At 42.2% G+C, this 14644-nt stretch overlaps 3 protein-coding genes across 3 annotated transcripts in view; 1 reads left to right on the top strand and 2 right to left on the bottom strand.

Moving 5' to 3' along the window:
• The window catches only part of LOC306780597 (ciliary microtubule-associated protein 3-like), a 3043-nt gene extending 2916 nt beyond the window's left edge, over positions 1-127 (top strand). The window contains exon 6 of the mRNA XM_079273027.1: positions 11-127. Within this exon, the coding sequence (XP_079129153.1) occupies positions 11-76 (66 nt within the window). The 3' untranslated portion in view covers positions 77-127. The remainder of the gene's footprint in view (positions 1-10) is intronic.
• Positions 128-219: 92 nt separating this feature from the next.
• On the bottom strand, positions 220-7751 carry taf8 (TAF8 RNA polymerase II, TATA box binding protein (TBP)-associated factor). The gene is made up of 8 exons (XM_079273026.1): positions 7611-7751; positions 5162-5321; positions 3848-3946; positions 3693-3755; positions 3414-3538; positions 2844-2991; positions 1309-1451; positions 220-643 (listed from the first exon to the last, which is right to left on the bottom strand). Exons 1-8 carry the CDS (start codon positions 7656-7658, stop codon positions 503-505), a joined length of 927 nt encoding a protein of 308 aa, XP_079129152.1. The 5' UTR covers positions 7659-7751; the 3' UTR covers positions 220-502.
• Positions 7752-8459: 708 nt separating this feature from the next.
• Positions 8460-14302, bottom strand: LOC306780869 (G0/G1 switch protein 2-like). Its single transcript, XM_079273382.1, has 2 exons — positions 9243-14302; positions 8460-9113 (listed from the first exon to the last, which is right to left on the bottom strand). Exon 2 carries the CDS (start codon positions 9095-9097, stop codon positions 8753-8755), a length of 345 nt encoding a protein of 114 aa, XP_079129508.1. The 5' UTR covers positions 9098-9113; positions 9243-14302; the 3' UTR covers positions 8460-8752.
• Positions 14303-14644: the final 342 nt, after the last annotated feature.

Raw genomic sequence — 14644 nt, 5'->3', positions numbered from 1 at the left:
GTTTTTTCAGCTGAACAGTGAAAAGGCGTTCCTGAAGCACAGAAGCAGAGTGGCCTACATGAGTTTGTACTATTAACTCTGAAGCTGATGGATGTAAACCCATTGTGACAGTGACGTGACCTGTGCCTTTAATGTCAATTTACTGGACTGATACTGAAATGTTTGATACCTCAATTAAAATAAAAAGAGAAATTTATTTTTCTTTATTCTCAAAATGACTATATTCCTGTAGGGCTTGTATATTACACCATTATGTTTCTCACAAAGCGACATTACACAATATTTTAGCAAAATGAGTGCTCGCTGAAGAAATGATGATAGTTAACAAAACAAGGGAAAGTTCTCGCTTCAATAGAAGTCAGCTTACAAAATGCAAACGGCAGTGCTGGTCCCGGCTCGCACAGCAGGTTTCTGCGCTGCTCTCCGTGGAGGGAATCGCTGACTGAACTGCGTAAAGCACCAACCACTGTGACAAATGTCAGTCTGTTGGTCCATATTGGACTCATTTCTTCCTCCTCACTTTGGGTTTCTTGACTGGCCGAAGATACGGGTTGTCGATCACATTGTCCTCGGTGGCCTTTGCGGAAGGAACAACTCCGCCAGGAGGAAGCATGGAGTTCTCTTTGTCAGCTCCTGGATCATCCTGAGTGAGGGGGGGAAATAAATGATTGTTGAACATGCTACCATACAACTTGAACACTGGTATGTCTGTGGGTGTAGCAGCGAGCTAGAGCACAGTGTAAAAATACTAATAAAATACCCTGCATTGAAAATGTTACTTAGGTAAAAGTAAGCAAGTTCCCCTTCAATGTCATGTAGAGCCTCCAAAAGCATTGCACGGAGGCAGAATAAAACTGGATCAACCTTTCAGCTGCTGTGGTTTCTGCTCATCAGTTTAATTAATAATGGAACGGTCGGCAGTACGCAATTGCACCTTCCGTTAATTGTTCTGCTGAAGGAGCGCAGAGGCTCATGGGACTGTGTTATGGACTGTTCTAGTGTGTTTTAAGGATGTTCTACTCATGTTTTGGGTGTGCATGTTGGATTATTGTGTGTTGTTAGTTTAGTGGCCATGACTGACCTGCGTGGAGAATGATAGCTTATGTGCAGTGTATTTGCTAAGCTGTTCAAAAACACGCTTGGAAACTTCAAAACTCTGAAGATTAAATTCTTCCACGGAGCTCACCACAACAAGGAAGTAACTATTTTAAAATCTCTGGAAGTCTGGGAACTTCTAGAGACACTGATGGTAGGAAAACGCAGACCACATCGGACACTGGGCAAGTTCCTGTAGTGGTTAAGACTTACGCTGATAATGTTTCCTGCTGCGTTCTCGCTGTCTGTCTGGTCGTCCTGCTCAGAGGAGTCCGTCTCCTCCAGAGTCTGCAATTCCAGCTCTGAGGGCAGGAGGGCGCTGAGATATGGGATAGTGCTCGGTTGTGCTGCGATCACTGAAAAACACATTCACAGGTATTAGAACTTGCGTAAATACTAGGGGTGTCACGGATCACAAACCTCACGGTTCGGTTCAGGAGTCACGGTTCGGATCATTTTTCGGATCAACAAAGAAAAGGGGAGGAAACAAATATAACTTTGCTTTCCATTTATTAATTAAAGAACTTCAAGAACACTTAGAGCAAAGAACTTTGGGCTATAGTCTTACATGAAAACAAAAATATTGAAGATGTCCAATTTGAAACTAAATGAAATAAATAAATAAAAATACATTCAAGAATTCTGTTAAGTTTAAGTACAACATGGGGTATGTTGATATCCTCGTCCTTTCATCAATATTGAAAGAAATAAACAGCCAGTGAGCTAGCTTCCACTGTTTACACTGAACTGAACTGCTCGGCAACAACTTGGGTCTGTGTTTACTTCCTGTCAGGTTATGCCATTCAAATACACAATAATGTTACATTACTGTGACATTATTTTCAAAAAGATGAGAATATCTCCATTGTCTGGGGAGAGGGTCGACCTTTCTGTGGTGACTGGAATATTATTGGGCCTGTCTAGCTTCACTCTGACACTTCTGTCAGCACCTGAACCAGGTGTGTGTCTGTGTAACTCTCACAGAGGGGGCGTGTCTACAGCACCGGACTAAAAATCACTCCGCCGTGGTGTAAGCGGTCTCTACAGTCTTTTCCTTCTCATAGAGGCCTGGAACAGCTTCACACTGAAGTGGGTGCGTGAGTGGATTTCGTAGCGTGGCTCAAGCATTTTAACCAGATTTAGAAATCCTTTGTTTTCTACAACGGAGTGTCCCCGTCACTGACAGACGGGATGGTGTCTCTTCATATGTGTGGACATGCCCGATGTTTTGCCGTTGTCGTGTGTCTCTCTTTAAATAACGGCTACATACCGTAACGCTTTGTCCACCACCCTCATCCGTCATTATACGTTACAGGGAAGACAAAATGTTCCCAAACTTGCGACTTAAATGACGCCGCGGCTTCTGACGTTCCTCCGCTCGCCATGACTTCACCGTTAAATGCTTCTAACCTGCTCCGTTCACGTGAACACCCTGCTGCTTTATATCTGTTCACTGACACTCTGCATTGATATTCGGGGACTTGTTACTTGAAAAGGAACAGCAGCAGTAGAGCTTTACACACTATGATGATTACACTGTAAAAATAAAATTGAAAAAAATACTCTATTGATCACGAGTGATCCGAACCGTGATCGATCCGTGATCCGTGACACCACTAGTAAATACGACATGCTTTCGGTAGCAAAACAGACATGCAGGCATACAGAGAACAAGACAGACTTGAATGTGTAAACAACGTATTACAAACGGTTTTGGAAATACAGGACCACTTGGTGGACTCGCTCACATGGGAAGGCAGTGATGTCGTCTTTGAAGAGGCTCTGAGTTTCTCCGGTCTTGGCCATGAAGCGCGTGAGCGCTCGCTCCACGTCTCTCCTCTGACTTGCTGCCTTTTCTCTCACCACTTGGTAGTCTGACACAGGCTCCCTGAACGTCTGAGCGGGAAGACACACGGCACACAGTTCACCATCTGAACTTAACCTGTTACACATAATGAAGGGCTTCCTGATTGATGCCCTGATCGCAATGGTAAAAACGGAAAGGTGTTTCCTTGTCATTAATTTAGACAGAGTCCACATTGTACATAATGGTTTATATTCTATCTTCATATATAATATTACGAAAGGAAAATGAGTTCGGGGTTTGTCTCAGGATCTCTGTCACTGCTAGGTTTGGTTACCATTCACATATGAACAGATACTTGTACCCATTGCTACCTTTTTTTGGTACTCTAATAACAAAAACGTAATTTTATTTGGAACATGTTTCACTCCCCTTCCTCCCCTCCATCTCCATCTCCCCTCCCAAACCTGTCCCAGCCTGTTACTCAGGCATAATGTGAGAGCGCTGGACTCACGGGTGTTTTGATGTAGGTGTGAGGGTCAGGAAACTCCGGGAAGTGGCTGGGGATGTGAGCCGGATGTGTGCGTTTTTGGCCGGCTGACAGTGCTTTGGGAGTCACGGGTGGGTTCGTCACTGGAGCTGAAATTCATAAAAACAAAACAAAAAAGAGAAAGTTCACATCTATGTACATTTTTTTTAGTTAGAATATTAGAATTGATGTAGAAAGTGAAAATACCGTCACCAATAAATGACATAATCCACAGTAACGGTTGAAAGTAAAGCGCCTACTCACGGGCAGTTATAACCATCCTCTGGGATCGCTTGGCATACACAGGCAGGGTGTCTGCTTTGAAACCTGCAGAGAAACAAAACAGATTAAATTATGTTCTCTATGTTACCTTGTGATATCAATGCGTAATTGATACGACGGCGTCCTCCAGTACCTACCCATTTCAATGAGTGTGACCACTGTGTCTGACAGGGTTGGAATGCTTCTGGCTGTGTGTTCACAATAAGCTTTAGCACACCGACCTATTTCAGATATATCTAGAAAAGGGACCAAACACATCGGGGTTTAGAAAAGTCTCTCCTCAGGAAGATTAAACATTTTGCAGGTACAACAAAAAGATGGGTCATAAGAGATGAGATTTAACGTCTGATAGTAGGATTCATCAACAAATGCATTCAACCTTTTTTTGTGCTGACTGTGCGAACGGCACAGTCTCACCATAAAGGTCTGCCACTGCTTACACATTAAAACGCATTCATTGATCGATGCATATGCAGGACGTGATGCAGCAGCTGCAGCATATCAGTCACATCTGGATGATGGCCAACACGCATAATACGGTCTGCATTATACTGATCCAATAAATTCCTACAACTAAGAAGTTCAGCCAATTTTCATTCCCCTGCTGATATGATCGCTAAAGATCTGCCAACTGTCAGCAGAGAAAAGAGCTACAAAGGAAATTTAAATGATTTCTACTGCGCAATGCGGACGTGGAGGATTCTGCATTGATGCAGTTAGAGAATATAATGGTGAGTCTGGTGTTTCAGTTCAGCACAGTTGCTTCTCCTTTCATCTCTGTGTTTCACTGTTGTTGCTCTCGCTACCATTAGCTGCTCTGTTTCAAATATATTAGGCTGAAAAACGTTAGAATTCAACCGTGGCGTTGTTCTGTTGGGAGATGCAGTGACTTAAACTGAGTAAGAGAAGAATCGCCACGAGAAAGGAAAAGTCAGCTAGCAGCTGGGCTCAGTCACTCAGTGTAAAATGCAACAGGCATTCAGGAAGTGGCCTGTCTGAGAGCGATACATCGAGATGCATCGGGAATAGTTCTGTATTCAAATCATTGACGGGTGAATTGTAAGCGAATCGTGAGGTCACTGAAGCTTCACACCTCGAATAAATATAGCAGCGAAAAAACTGTTTTGTATGTGAAGATATAGTCTAAATAATATCTACATTTGCATTTATTTAGTCATGACTTTTGACTTGCCTTGATCGAGGATGCTGGGATGGTTGATGCAGCGTGTTGTAATTTATGCCGTTTTAAATTTGTTCTATGTAGTTTTTGTTAGGTTTCTGCCTGGCTGTACTATATGCTGTAACACAAACTTTGAGGTTACTCAAGACTAAACTGATGAAGGCAACTTAGCGGAAAACATTTGGTGAATAAAGCAGGGTACCCTGGAGAAGAACTATGCTGCGCTTAGGAAAATGAACACGGGCGCATCTACTTTAGGATTCATACATACAGCTTTGCATCATCTCAGTGAGCGTCTCCACTGCTGCCTTCTCGGCGCTCTCAAAGCCACACTCTGTCAGGAGGGCACTGACGACAACCTGCAGGGTGCGGCGTCGGGCCAGGTGGTAGCTCTCTGCAGGGCTGGTAGCTGCTTTACTGCCACTCCCACGCTGAAAAACATACATGAAATAACACATATGGTGGGCGAGAAAAAAAAAATACACACACTTAAAAGATCCCCATGAAGAAAGTGCCTCGTCACAGCATGACAGAAAGAAACGAATACAACAACCAAATAGACGCAAGTTTAAAAACATTAACACAGCATTACCATTTTAGGTATATGGGTTGTATCTTTAGGCTGTGAGGAGAAACTCCTAAATATTAATTTAAGGCTGGGTGATAATTCAATATGCAAAAAAAACATCTTCTGAGGGTGATAAAATCACCAAAGATCTTTTGCAACTTATTTTGGAATCAGCAGGCGCATGTCCCACACATGCGTCGACAACTTGATATTGACATGTCTGACTGACCAACAATAAAAAGCCTCATTTATGTAACAAGCAACTATGTTGGAAGAAACATCACAGCAAAAAAAAAAAAAAAAAAAAAAGTTTACTTAAATGGTACGTGGGCTTAGTGATATTTATTGTCAGTAAAGCTGTCACAAAAATATAGTGGTGTAAATAGTACAATGTCAGTCACAATTAAAAAATATTTATATGGCGACGTGGCACATGTTCGTGCTGTGGCTGGAAGCTCTCATCAATGCTGCTACATTTTTCAAGGATTCAAGGATATTATTAAGGATTTATTGTCGTTATGCAACACAGGGATGTACAACAGCATGCAGATGGAGCCCATTTGCAACACAAGAAAAACATGAAAAACAAAACAAAAACAGTAGTGCATTTTTTGAATTTGCATCATGAGGAATGTAAAAAGCAGCAATAAAAAAAAAAAAAAAGTATATATATATATATATATATATATATATATATATATATATATATATATATTTTTTTTTTTTTTTTCATTCATTCTCTGGTCAGATAATAATATGGCCGACATTTAAAATTCAACATCAATTCAATTCATTTTTGTATAGCCCAAAATCACAAATTTGTCTCAGAGGGCAAACATATTTTTTGGAAAACATATTTCATCGACTTTGACTGCGTTTGAGCATCATTGACATAAACGCCTCCTCTAGTCCCACCGCAGTCCGGCTCTCTGCCCGTTAAGTGCAGCTTGATGCAACGATGGAGTCAGATCTCTGTAAGGATGTGGGCTCAACAGTCACCAACCTCCCATTGTTGAGTTTGCCTGAAGTTTTTATTTCTTTCATCTTTTTTTTTCTGCGACCAGACATCAGACACGACAGCCAGGAGTAGGCTAGGTGGTGGAGTATCCTTAGGTCCTAGCTGGGTTAGCTTAGCGTTCACAGAGGCTCTCCTACCTCGGGCAGTTTGGTGGCGTTTGGTCCGGATACACGGCTGGTTGCTCGGCTGTAATTCCACCACCCAATCTGATCCTGGCTAATGTCGGGTCGAAAGAGAATTCAGGCTAACCCAGCAAAGAGCGGTCGTGACTGTTGTGTGCACATCTTTATAGAGACCTGGCTCCATCGTGGCATCCCGGGGTCAAGCGGCCCTCGACAGGCGGACCGCAGGAGAGAGCAGGACTCTGGAGAGACAATAGGTCTCTGTTTACATCAATTATGCTTGGGGCTCAAACATAGTAAATATTGATGGACAATGTTTACCTGATTTCTAATGTTTAATGTCGGCCATATTGCCCAGAAAATGTTTTTTTGTTGATGCAGTGTATATTCCTCCTAAAACAAATGTAAAAATACACAGGAATGTATTCTGTTTTGTGGGTTACAGCCTGTGTTGCATAATGCCAAAAAATGTATCCTTGAATATTTGTAATAGAAGTAAGTTGCATAAAACGGAGACACTCAGTACAGGTATCTTGAATAATGGCAGTGCTTGAGTATGTACATATTTCAGTAAATTTACTCAACACTAGTTACATTCCACCGTTCCTAGTATTTCATCAAATAAATTATTATATTATTCTGTTTTCATCAAGTGCATTTTAATGTAGTTCGTCAAAGAGGTGCCAATTTTAGATCAGACTTTTTATAGTATTGGGTAAATTACTTGAGTGTTATATAACGTTAGCTCACAGGTGCACACGTAGCTACACATTAGCAGGTGTAACGTTGAAGGATAACAAATAAAGACAAATGAACCAAGACCTACAAACGTACCGTAGATACCATGCTAATGTTAGTAACACTTGTTTCGAAACACATTCGGCACAGTTGCGTCTCTTCCAACAGACTGCTAACAGTTAGCTAACAACTAGCTAGCTTAACATTACAACCTAACGTTAATTAAATTAGCTACATTCTGCTAATGACAGTGAGTATAAACGTCGTCTCTTACCCCTCCTGCATTCAGTGAACCTCCCGATGCCACCGCAGGATCTGCCATATGTAATTATTTGTACTCTGCTCGTATTAAAATAAAATAACTGTATAGTGAGAAAAACGTTACTTGTCCGACAGCCGTTTAGCCTAGCCGCAGTTGGTAAACACACTGTGAATTTATGGCGTCATTTCCTGTTACGCAGACGAAAGATGAAATCAACTCGTAGTGCACTCACTTCCATCTAGTGGTTGTTTGTAGAATTACAACAAATCTACAGCAGTTAAATGCAGCATACGCATTAATGCAGCAGTAATATTAATTTCAAAACCATCATATATAATAGTAGAACAGTGACGAGGACCGTTTTTACCTGTGATACATTATGTAAACCTACATTTTGCTGATAATATACATACTTTATTTAAGTATAGTTCTGAATGCAGCATTTTTACTTGTAATGGAATATGTTCACAGTGCTGTGTTGCTACTTTTACTTCAGTAAAAGATTATAATACTTCTTCCCAACACTGCTTGCCAACAATGCTGTTGCTAAAATCCAGCATACAATAAAGGCGGGAAAAATGCATATTGCACAGATCTGAATGTGGGGATGCCTTACCTCTCATTAGTAACATACACAGTGACAACAAAGATGCAAAATGTGTGTACTCAGCATACATTTGTCACACAGAAGGTAAAATTGATCATGGTAAAATGTAGTTTAGTTCATCTTCTCTTTAAATATGTCATGTCATGTGTCAATATGTATGTCATGTCATAAATACGTCTATTTGATCATCTTGCAACATGTGCAAAGGGCTTTATTACTCAAAAAAAAGACCTGAATCAGTTGCTAGCTGAAAAATAGCTTTATTAGAGTGCAAAATGAATTAAATCACACACATTCCATTTTTCCTCCAACACATTCATCAAGTCACATCCAAAGGTATCTGCTGCCCAGCAGCGAGACATTACGGTACCCTCCAGTTTTCAGTCTATTTACTAGTTCTTTTGCCAGTCAAAAGGGAATGTTTAACCAAATCTGAAATAAAAGAATGAGTACAAAGTGACCAGTTCAACGTGGTGTTTTAATTTACCACCATCACCATCAACATTGCAAGTGTCGAGGCCATTTACACCAGGATGGGAGGGTTTCTTTAAGAAGCATGTAAGCGGTTAGAGCTCCTCTGCCCAGCAGTCACCAGATGTTTGGCCTTGACCTCAATCACTACCATATTTAGCACGTCCACAACTTCGGGGCGAACCAAGGTGGTGTGTGACTTCAGCACCTGCTTCTTCTCCTTCTTCACGATCAGCTCTGCCGGTGCGTCCTCAACAGTCTCCTGCTCCGCAAATGGCAGGAAAACTGTTTTCACCAGTCCACCAACAACTCCCAGCACTGCCATAGTTGAGCCAAGCATGTAGATCTTCAGCATGCCTCGGCTTGGCCTCTGGTTTAGCATCTCCTTAGCGAAGGGGATGATCTCGCCAATGGTTTCCATAGTGTGGTGTTTGAGACTGTTGAAGGAAAAAACTGTCAGAGAACTCCTTTGATTTACTGTTTAAAAACAAAGTGTTTAAAAAAAAACTTAAATCAATCTTTCCACTATACACATACAATGTTGTTACTGATAGGCAGATACTCACTTTGAAGCACACCCCAACTCTCAAGTGTTCGGCCCAGTCAAGGATTCGCAAGCAAACAGACGAGGGCAGATCCTGTGATTTAAACACAAGTGGAGTCTGGTCAACTCCCACAGTGGCGATGGAATGCATATTCATGAGGCTATCGCAATTGCTTTTAGGAGCAGGGCCCTTTTTGGGTAAAAGGCCATGGGTTTCTCGGACAAGAAGTGAAGCAAATATTCCCTCTAAACCGTGCATATGACATCACATGAGGTCGATATGTGTTGCAGCAGATGCATCTGAAATACTTTCCATGTTGCTGAACATTGAACCACATGAGTCATTGGTTGGTGTTACTTGGCTTGTCGCTGTAAATATTGATCCTTATCAGGAGAGCTTAGTGTCCAATCACAGTATGTGCAACTATGTTAAGCCAGTCCCATTTATTGGCGGGAAAGGCATTGTGATCATGCCGTCTTGAGCTTCTCTGGCTCATGCTCGCTGTCTGACCATAGAGCTGACCATGAAGCAGCGAGAGATGGCAGAGTGTGCCTTTGTCTGAAATTCTCTGACCTTAGACCTCGTGCACTCACTGCAAGATAGGAGGGAGTGAAGTTGGGCAAGTAAGTTGTGAAATGTGTCTGATCTTTGTCACAGAGAGAAGTGTGATCAAATCTCAGTGAAAATGGCAAACGGCCGAAGTCATGAGATGTCTGCATGTGGGTTCAACATCTGCACACCAGATGTTAGAGACACCAAAACAAATCATCCAGTTGGGTTTTAGCCATGCTGTGGCTCAAGAAATGATGTGTCAGATTGTCTGTAGGTTTACCACTTTGATTCAGACTGAAATACCTCAACAACTATTGAATGGATTGCCATTTTATACACACATTCATGGTTCCCAAATGACATCTCCCACTAATTTTGGTGATCTCCTTAATTTTCCTCGAGCGCCACCATGATGTTGACATTTAGTTTGTTATTAAAATATCTTTGCAAACGTGGGGTGGATAATTGTGAAATTTGGTACACACATTCATTGTCCCCTCAGTATGAGTTGTTATACCTTTGGTGATCCTTTGACTTTCCACTTTCCATAACCATAAGGTCAAAAAAAGAAAAGAAAAGACAAGACGAGACAAGAAAATAAAGGAAAAGGAAAGATAAGAAGCCAAAAAATACCCACAAAGCTTATGGTGTGGCACAGGCCTGCTCTAGAACTGGGACAAACATGGGAGACACAAGGGTATACTTAACAGATAAAGTGAGTTATTAACCAAAAGGTAAGTCACAACAAATGGATGGGAGACATCTGTAAACTTAGTAGGGGTTGAATGAGGGAGAATGTGCTGCATGGATGTTGTGGCGTAGAAAACAAGGAGAGAAAACAAAAGCCATGACACAGAGGTATGGGGTAAGAGCAGATCCACCAACCAAAGCACTTCTGCTGCTCAGGCTTACATGTCGCTGATTCATCTCCTATCAGTTCTGCAGATATAAAGTACAGCCACAGCATAGGAAACAAACAGAAGGGCTGTCATAGGTGCAATGACTTTTTCGGTGGCTTATTGATCAACATTTGAACTCTTGCTCAGCAGTGACGAAATGTGGAAAAAGTCAAGAACGACCTCTCCCTCAGTAGTCAGCTTTGGAGTGAAGACTTTCCACAAATGTTGATGATGAAATCACAATAACTACACCGTCAACAATGTTCCTCTTTGAGCAACTCAGTTTGGATTTTGGGCATTTATGCTTGCAACAGCTACCTACCAGCCAACCCTGTCTCATAAAAATTACGTTCTCCCGAAAATAAAATGCATTCTCAATTACGTTTGACCATAAACATATTTTCTCCCTGATTATGTTTGTGTTTGACGTGTTACAAAATACGTTTCAAAGCAACATTTTGACACGAACCTTTTTTCCCCTCTCCACCACCGCCTCTCCTCCCTATTATGCGGTCAGAATACTACCGCAACACGCCGCCTGTCTCCGCCAGAAATGCGCTGATCCACGCACGGGGGGACGTGGTTATGGTTCGGGTAAGAGTAAGGACAGGCTTAGGGTTAGTAAATAAAGGCAAGGCAGATCACAGAAAAATAATAAAGAGTAGAGTATGGCACAGATATGTTGATTAGAAACGTGTTTGTAATACGTCAAACACAAACGTAATCAGGGAGAAAATATGTTTCAGGGAGAAAATACGTTTACGGTTAAACGTAATTGAGAATGCATTTTAGTTTCGGGGGAACGTAATTTTTAGGAGATAGGGCTCGACCAGCACACCGACGGTACTGCTGTCGGACCACAGGGTCATCATCATTGGTAGATTAACGTGGGGAGCATTCAGTGAATCAATTTGTAATTTGATTTGGACCCATCCAATCACGTTCATAGCGTTGTTAATGTAACGTCATGTTGTGATGAAGTCGGCGATTTGCGCTGCATTCGTAGAACGGTTACGTCACAGCGCTGCTACAAATTCTGGAACACACAAAAGAATTCCGTGACGTCACGAGGCCGTGACGTCACGAATGAATGAATGAATGAATTTTATTTATATAGCGCTTTTCACAGACAGTACTATCACAAAGTGCTTAACAGAGCAGACATTTAAAAGCATAAAAAACACAATGTGACCCTAGGGTCAATAAATTACATACACAGAGTGAATAAAAAATGTTAAAGAATAAAATTAAAATAAAATAAAAATGTAAAACAAATGTTAAGAGCAGGTCTAGGACATGGGTTTACTTTTACACAAACGCCAGCCTAAACAGGTGGGTTTTTAGCTGGCTTTTAAAAGTATTCACAGTATCTGCGAGGCGCAGCGTTGCAGGCAGAGCATTCCAGAGCCTCGGGGCCACTGCCTCAAAGGCTCGGTCACCACGGGTCTTAAATCGTGTGCGTGGGACTGACAGAAGACCTAGAGCGTTTGACCTGAGAGTGCGGGCGGGTGAATAGGGGCGAAGTAGATCAGCTACATAAGTCGGAGCCTGACCGTGAAGTGCTCTGTAAGTGATGGTGAGAATTTTGAAGTGTATCCGAGATGCTACAGGAAGCCAGTGGAGAGATCGGAGTACGGGGGTGATGTGAGACCGTCGGTTTGTCCTGGTGAGTAATCTGGCGGCAGCATTTTGGATGACCTGCAGACGGTTAAGAGCAGATACACTGAGTGATGTGAAAAGTGAGTTGCAGTAGTCAATGCGAGAGGAGATAAATGTGTGTATGATCATTTCTAATTCAGGCGTTGATAATACAGATCTCAGTTTACTGATATTTCTTAGATGGAAGAAACATGACCTGGACAGCTGCTTAACATGAGGGTCAAATGACATGGAGCGATCAAAGAAAATCCCAAGATTGCGCAGGTTGCAATGGGAAGCAGAGGAGAGAGGACTAATAATCTGCCTGATCATGGGGACAAACTCCTCTGGAGCAATAACTAGGACCTCCGTCTTAGAGTCGTTGAGTTGCAGGCAGTTTTCTGCCGTCCAGTCTCTGATGGCATTGACACAGTCCAGGAGCCGAGTTAATGTGAATGCCTCGCTGGGTTTGAATGACAGATGAAGTTGGATGTCGTCTGCATATAAGTGATAGGACACATTATAGCTTTTTATGATCGGTCCCAAAGGTAACAGATAAAGGGAAAATAACAGAGGCCCCAGAACCGAGCCCTGCGGTACACCACAAGACAGTGGAGAGGTAACAGACACAAAAGCACCCACAGAGACATTGAAACTTCTGTCACTGAGGTAAGATGTAAACCAGTCTAACGCTATGCCAGTTATGCCCACCCAATCACGTAGCCTCTTAATCAGGATGTCATGGTCTACAGTGTCAAATGCAGAACTTAGGTCCAGAAGAACTAACACAGAGCAGTCACCTGCATCAGCACACATGAGAATGTCATTTGAAACCCTCAGGAGAGCGGTTTCAGTAGAGTGTTGCTTACGAAACCCAGACTGGAACTTGTCGTACATGTTGTGCCTCTCCAGTGCAGCAGTAAGTTGTTTGGCCACCACTTTCTCTAAAAGTTTGGACAGGAAAGGCAGTTTTGATATGGGCCTGTAGTTCATGGGCAAAGCTGGATCTAAGTTAGGTTTCTTTAATATGGGCTGGATAGTGGCATGTTTGAAATAGGAAGGGACAATTCCTGTAGACAATGAGGAATTGACAATAGATGTTACTGCAGGGCCAATAGTTAACAGAACGTTCTTAAATAGAGAGGATGGAATTATATCCACAGGGCAAGATGATGGCTTTGTTTTGTTAATTAAGTCCATCAGGTCTTGAAGGCTGATAGGCTGGAAAGAGCCCATAACAGCAGGAGATTGCGAGGAGCTACAAGTAGGCGAACAGATCCCAGGCCGAATGCCAGACCTAATACCTGTTACCTTATCATTAAAATAGATCAGGAATTTGTTGCAATCGTCAACAGAATAGCATGGTACAGTGGAGACAGGTGGTGAAACAATTCCTGTAATTGTGTCAAACAGAATCTTGGGATGTTTCTTTGAAGAAGAGATTAGGTTGGCAAAATAAGCAGTTCTAGCTTCCTTTACTGTGGTATTAAAAGAAACTCTTAGGTCTTTGAGATATAAACGATGCACTTCTAGCCCAGTAGCTTTCCAGAGTCGCTCTGCCCTGCGACACTTCTGTCTCACGCTGCACACAGCTTCTGTCATCCACGGAGTAGTGTTATAGGCAGCCCTGGTCCTTTCCTTAAGAGGTGCCACTTTATCCAGCAAAGTGGTGCAATGTTCATTAAATGACTGTATCAAGTGTTCAACATCATTGAGATTTGTGTAAAAGTCACAGCAGAAGTGCATCGAGAACTGATCAGCTGTACTCTGAGTAATAATGCGTGAGTGGAATGTTTGTTTCAGACACAAGGGGTCAGCATTGACAGAAAGATCAAAGAAAATACATTTATGGTCACTGATCAATAGGTCCTCACAACGGGTATTATCAATATCAAGACCCAGAGAAAACACAAGGTCCAAGGTGTGACCACCCCTGTGAGTGGCGCCAGAAACATGTTGCGTGAAATTAAAAGATTCAGTAATATTGAGAAACTCAGTAGCTATACAGTCTGTGGTATCATTGACATGCAGATTAAAATCACCAACCAGAAGCACTTTGTCTAGCTTGATAATAGAGGTCAGAAAGTCTGTGAATTCTGATAAAAACTGACCTGCAGGACCTGGAGGTCGGTAAATTAAAAAACAGTAAAACGGCTTTTGCCGGCCCACTTTAGTCAGCTGTAGTTCAAAAGTAGCATAGGATTCTGTGCTCCCCAAGTGGCAGGAAAACTGATTCTTCCAGACCACGGCGAGGCCTCCACCGCGGCCTGTCAGACGCGGTGTCCCAACATAAGAACAGTCCACAGGGCAGAGTTCATTGAAATGGATGCATTC

Source organism: Melanostigma gelatinosum (genome assembly GCF_949748355.1).
Source record: "Melanostigma gelatinosum genome assembly, chromosome: 8".
NCBI classification, from domain to species: Eukaryota; Metazoa; Chordata; class Actinopteri; order Perciformes; family Zoarcidae; genus Melanostigma; species Melanostigma gelatinosum.
Note: the sequence above shows the minus strand (reverse complement) of the source record. Positions and strands in the feature narration are given on the sequence as shown.